Source organism: Episyrphus balteatus, chromosome 2 (assembly GCF_945859705.1).
Source record: "Episyrphus balteatus chromosome 2, idEpiBalt1.1, whole genome shotgun sequence".
NCBI lineage: Eukaryota > Metazoa > Arthropoda > Insecta > Diptera > Syrphidae > Episyrphus > Episyrphus balteatus.
The window spans coordinates 116,019,730-116,026,423 of record NC_079135.1 but is presented as its reverse complement, the minus strand read 5'-3'; the positions used below and the strand labels follow the sequence as shown (position 1 = coordinate 116,026,423).

The 6,694-nt window shown below is 32.1% G+C and overlaps 1 protein-coding gene across 1 annotated transcript; it reads right to left on the bottom strand.

The window, feature by feature from the left end:
• Positions 1 to 327: 327 nt before the first annotated feature.
• On the bottom strand, positions 328 to 6,632 carry LOC129910559 (uncharacterized). Its single transcript, XM_055987985.1, has 3 exons — positions 5,276 to 6,632; positions 780 to 2,035; positions 328 to 715 (listed from the first exon to the last, which is right to left on the bottom strand). Exons 1-3 carry the CDS (start codon positions 6,525 to 6,527, stop codon positions 632 to 634), a joined length of 2,592 nt encoding a protein of 863 aa, XP_055843960.1. The 5' UTR covers positions 6,528 to 6,632; the 3' UTR covers positions 328 to 631.
• Between the last annotated feature and the right edge of the window lie 62 nt (positions 6,633 to 6,694).

The following is a 6,694-nucleotide window of genomic DNA, read 5'->3' as shown; positions in this document are numbered from 1 at the left end:
GACTATCGTTTACTTCAGTATCGTTGACTTGCCGCTCATTTCGTATTACGTAATAGACCCCCAGATTTTTTTTTTTGTATATCGAAATCCCGTAAAGCAACTCATTTTGAAGGTGTATGGGCAAAACCGACTCCGATTCGGTTTCAGAGTGTCGAAATTTATAAAACAAGGTAAGTCTGGTCATCTATTTCTGTGTGGACCTATCTAGTTTTATGTATTTTGACGAGCTGAATCCGAATTCGTTATTATAATAACCTTTCTCTATAATACCAATGCTTAGGAAAAATCGGTTTAACGAGATAAAAATACAACTTGCACTTCTTGAAAAAAAAAAAAAAATGTTTTCAGTTTATTTCCCAAAAAAGAATTAAATAAGATGAAAAAAAAATCAGATAAATAGAAAAGAAACAACTTAGGTATAAAAGGACAGAGAGAAATATAATCAACAAAATACATTGCTCACTCTTCTTCGATCGGAGGGGCACTTGAACTTTTTCACTTTAGTTTAGGAAAATATATCAACGATGTACGTACAAAGTAATATGTATAACAGAACAATTTTTAAAGAGTTAATATCAGTAAGTTGAATCAAAATGTGTTATCCAGAAGATGGTTCCGTTTCATTTCATTTTCAACGACCAGGCCTTGGTAGTTTATTTTCTTTATTTTTATCTACCGTACCTGTTGGTGGTGAAGGTTTAGACAGTCGTAGCACCTAAAAAATAAACAAAAATAAGATTATTTAATCTTGAAATAAGTTAATACTCTAATACTCTTACCCCTTTCGATGTCGTTGGTGCCATTTTATTCAATGTCTTGGAAAAGTTCTGTGGTAACTTAACCGTCTTAACTGTTCCTGGCTTTGTGATGCCCGATGTGCTTGGCCTATCGCCAATTTTCTTAGGAGATCGCATTTCACTCATAGTTCTTCGACGTGCCTGACTTGATGATGTGGCAAGATTTGAATTTTTCGGAGTTGGTGTGGCCGCAATAAACGAATACCTCGATTTTGCAATTCCACTTCTCTTAATGGGTGATGCTTCAATCATGGGAGTCGAACAGGCACTCGGATAACCTTTGGACGGATTAAGTTGCACATTCGGTGTACTTGTGACGGATCTAAACCTATTCGATGGTTCTTCAGTGGGCGAGTCTACATTTGTGGTGACAATCATGGGGGCAACCTTTTTAACTGGAATCGTTGCCTTCATTGGGCCACTAGCTTTGACAATAGATTCAGTCGATTGTTTGAATTTAAGTTTTTTGGCATTGAAACTGATACTTGCAACGCCCATCGGAGGTTGCTGTTGTAGAGTATTTTGTTGTTTCTCGTGATGTGTCTCTAAGGCCACTGATCTTCGTTGCATCTGGCTTTGTTTAGAGGCAGCGTCACTGGCATTGCATGTACCATAAACTGATCGGCGATTCATTGGGATGCTTGGTGTAGTAGGATTTGTACTAGAAAAGGAATTTCTCCGCAACATGGGGGCACGTGCAGGTGTTTTATCATTGCGTAATGGACTTGGTGGCACTGGAGCTGTGAATAACTTTTCTTTGTCATGAATGCTCAGTGACTGACTACGTCTTCGTATTTGACCGTGAGTCAATTCAGGTGATCCGTCATTAGGATATTCTGATGAGTTTATTGAAGGACGATGCTTCGCAGGTATTGGCGTATTCATAACGACAATGTAGGTGGGATTTATGGTTCCATTGACATTTGATGCATTACTGATATTAGCTTGAAGAACATTAACATTTTGGTTACCCAAAAGACGACCAATTTGTTCAACAATATCAGATACTTGATCAGATTCTGGCGATTGAACAGAATGAACGGAATGAGTTCCAGTGGATATATTTTGATCTACATGAACTTCTTCTTCGGGCTGAAGTTCTGATTGTTTGTTTTGTTGTTCTTCTTGCCTTTCGCTCTCTTCACGTTCATCATTGTCTTTTATTTCCATATCAAATGTTCCCTGGCGAACGATCGGTTGTGGAGGAGGTGTTAGAGTTTCCATTTGCTCAGTTGTTCCTAAAAAATAGAATTTTTTTTGGGTTTTGTTTCTCAATTTTGAAAGAAGCAATTTTAGGAATATCATTTTTCCATGGCAAAATTGAATAACTATGAATATACATTTCAGTTAACAACATAATATCACATTTAAAAGTATTTAAAACTAAACTGTGCACCAATAAGAACTCGACTTTGATTTGGTGAAAGTGATTGGTCTTTGTTAGATGCTCAGGAATTGTGTATAACTATAGTTATATCAAAAGTTCAGCAATGGACATAGTAAATTGTATTAATTTACCATATAAAATTCTGGTCATATGTATTTGCGGTTTGCACAAAACAAGTTCATCTTTGAAAAGGTGTTTTTTTTAAGGTCAAAATAATTGAATTCAAATTTTTTGCAGTCATAAAAAGAAAGTATGGACTTTACAAATCTTTCGATGATTATTATTAACATCTTTCTTTACCGAAGTTAAAAGTGAACGATATTTTGTGTACTTTATTTGTTTAAATATCAGAATAGCTTATACCAATTTATTATGAAATCTATATGTGCGATTAAGTTGAAACAAGTTTTTATTGGTCCAGAGTCTGTGTGAGTACTTTAGTTTCAGTTTATCTTTTGTTTCAGAATTTTTTTGTATAACTTATTTATATTAAAACGTCACTTTATGTTTATTATTTAATAAAAAAAAAATAATAGTAAATTTCAATAGAAATGCAAATTTTTAAATGATATTTGGTTAAGAAATTGAAATTATAACAAACAAATGCATGACTGGGTTACAAACTTCAAGTTTCTTAATATTTTAATAGTCTTTATGTTTAGTGTCCCCTAGAATCAAAAACAATTTATTCCACTTTTTGTGAAAAATGAGTTAGAAACGCAGTTTATCTCAATTTTTTCACCTCTTTCTTTGAGGGTGTTTGAACACTTTCAAAGTCAACTTGTTGCAGAGTTATACATTATAGAAATATTATGGTTTGAATCAAAACAAATGTATTCCACATTCTTTGAGAATCAAAACAACACTATTCCTGATGTAAAGCAAAATAATTTTATTGTTAAGATTCAAAAATAAACTATTCCTATGCATGACTTTCAAAACAACTCTATTCCAAAATGCATTGTTAAATATAGTCGGAACGCGTTGGGTGACAAAGGAAAGAAAAGTCAGTTTAAAATCAGAAATACGTATTTAATTCGATTCAGAAGTTGTTTTTTTTTTTAATAAAACGGGAAAAATTCGTAGGAACGTTTTTTTTTTAAATAACTCAATAAAAGAAAAAGTTGAATAGATTGTTTTTGATTCTAGGGGACACCGATATACAAATTTATTTAATGTATACCTATGAGCAAAAAATATTTAAAAAAAAATGAAAAAACGTTCTAGAAAGGCACAAAATATATATAATAAAGTTGGTTTGCCATTTTTGAGTAATTATAATGAACACCTAAAACCAAAATTTCAAACAAATTTAATATCCAATTTTCGAAAATTTAATTTTTCAAAAAATTATTTCAAACTTTTCCAAAACTTAATTTTTCAAAATTTTAATTTTGATTTATATTAAGGCAGTATAAATAAATCCTTCTGCATACAAAATTGTTAAAATTAAACCAGTCAGTGAGAAATTTAGAAAACGGCTTATAGAGATTTTAGAAAAAAAAAATACTTTTTTCAATAAAGGATAGATCTTGTCTAAAAAACAAACAGTTGAATTTTCTAATCAAAATCGTAGAAATCGTTTTGAGAAAGTTAAACTTTCCAAAATTGGTATATCACAGGTACCTACCGTTATTTTTGGTTTAAGAAAATTAATTTCATATTCTACATGGTGTGCATTGGATCGACTCATTCGTTTAGGCTGTAGCTCCTTATACGGACAAACAGACGTTTTGACAAATTGAAAGACAGTCGGAGTTGCAAGACTCACTTTTTTCGCATTATCAGTCATCTTAATTGTTTTCTAAATTTTTTTTTTCAAATGCATACATTGATAAATTAACAACATTAAATGTACATACATATGTACATAAATACATTTATGTAAACCCGCTCAAAGTTTGGTATACCAACGATTTGGAATGAAATGAAATTGATATTTTTTTGCTGTGTATTTCAAAAACTACACGAAGTATCAAAAAAGTAGGTTTATAGTTAACATGCTTCTCATTTTGGCGGCACAATAACCACTGAAGGTCGGTATACTTTACACATTTTAAATTAAAAATAACACATTAATTCAAAGATTAAAGTTCAATGGCGCAAAATCTTAAACGATTTAGTAATATACGAAAGCCATTTTAGTAATTTACTAAGTTTGACTTAGTAAATAACTAAAATTCCTTAAGCATTTAACTAAATCGTTTAAAAAAGTATTATACGAATTTTAGATAAAACTCGAATATAGGACAATATAAGTCTTTTGAATTCGCTTAGGCACCAAATTAAAGTAGGAAAAAGAAAAGGTGTAGCGTTGAAAATACAATAGCGAAAGCCAAAGTTAAAGTTAAAAGCTTAAAAAATGTCAGAAATAAAAATGATTTATTAAATTTTCATTAAAAAAATTATGTTGACTAAAAATCAAGCGCCATTATGTATCATATCAACCAAAGACTTTTATGATGGCAATTGTTTTTGTATTCAAAATAAAACACAATCTTTGCCCTGAATTCCTACAATCCAGTGTACCTACAAGAAGAGTAATACCATACAACCTAAGAAATGTAGAAGAGTTCAATATTATCCGGACCAGAACTAGTAGAGCACAAGCCAGTATACTTTACATGGGATTACAGGCCTTTAACTATCTTCCAATCAACATTAGAAATATCAACAATTTAAATCAATTTAATTAATTAAAATTTATAGGTCAATTATTTTGAATGTAAAATAAATATCAAATATAAATTATCAATTAATTTAAATGGCCACTGAGCCAAATAAAGTTCAAAATCAAACTTCCCTAACCTTTGGGAAAGTAGCAGGTGAAGACTACATGTGCAACAAACTTTCCTTCATATTCTATCAAATAAAGACAAAGACCCCGGAGTATGGTTTGCATCCATTTTTTTCATTTATAAGAACCCGATTTATTTTATCTTGATGTCTGCTACACATCTATTTTAACCATTAACCTAGTGAAATATAAACTAATAAATATACCTATATAATATGGAATTCAACAGATAAGATTTAAAAAAATTAGTTTGTTTACAAAATAAAGAAAAAAACAAATAAAACATTCTCATACCCGAACCATTTTTGTCATTCATCAAATTGCTCAAACTCTCCAGCAAATTATTCGCCTCCGCTTTCTTCTCACCATTCGCACAATCTTTAATAACCAACTTCAAATTATCAATCAATGTTTTAATTTCATGATTATTATTCTTTTCCGCTCTGTGTTGTTGTACTTTCTCCTTCAATGCTTCCAAATCAGGTGAATTATTCGTACTAACTGATTTGGGAGGAATATCTTCCACCTTTTTCTCTGACCAAGGCATCGTTTTTTGATTCACTACAGGAGACGGTATCTCTTGTAATATAGGAATCTTCATCATTTCCAAATCACTATCAATATCCGTTTCCGAATCTATCCAATTCGGTTTAATCGACATTAAATCGTCACAAGAATCATCGAACGACTTGCCTGAGTCGAAACCACATCGAGAAGCAAAATGATCGGCAAGATTTTCAGCCTCAGAAAAAACTGAAGAGAGTGGACTACTGTTGTCATCATCAAATTGACGACGGCACAGAGGCGAATTCGATGTGGAATTCGAAAGACTTAATTTAAGAAGCCTCTTTCTAGCATCCATTGGTTTTTGTGATCGTCCTTTGCCAGAACTATCTGAATTCTCTAAAGGAGATTGATTTACATTTTCTGGAGTCGATTTGGCAGACGAGTGATCAAATGAACTATAGGATTCAACAAATCCTTTATTCATTGCACTCTGCACTCGACTGTCTTCGGAAAAGCTAGAAATAGTATTTTCAGTTATAAAAGCTTTGTTTATTGTTTTGGAACTTTCATTGCGCGATGTGAATGCGCTATCGTTGCAAGGAGACGAGTAAATTGTCGAACCAATACTTGACACGGAAGTTATTGGTTCACGGAATCGTGACGGAGGCAATTGCAGAGTATTAAACTCTGGAATAGTGTCTTCATCGACTTTAATACTATCATCACTCATACAGAGTAAATTTCCAATACGAACTTCGATCTGATTGGAGGTGGTTCCTCCTTCTCCATTCGATTCAGAACAATGTGGTTGGTAGGATGCTTCCCTTGATAGTAATTCAAAGGGATCATCTGGACGGTTAGCTTGTTTTTGTATACAATCAAAAGGATTGTTTTCTAAACTTTCACGACCATCATAAGCCGATATTGGTATTAATGGTAGAGGTGGAGTGAAAGTTGGTGGATTTTGTAAAGGTGAATGAGGATCATCTTCGGCACTTAGATCAATAAGATTTTTAACAATATTTGAGTCGTTAGACATTATTACAAATTATATAAATACATGCAATTTTCGGTGAGAAAAATATTCTTTGTTGAAAGTTTTTCTTTATTATTTTTTTTTTCGTTCGCAAAAAATCGTTCGTTCTTTGAATTTGTATTCAAAAGCAAAAGTTCATGTTTATGCAAAAGTTGATGCAGTCTCTCTCA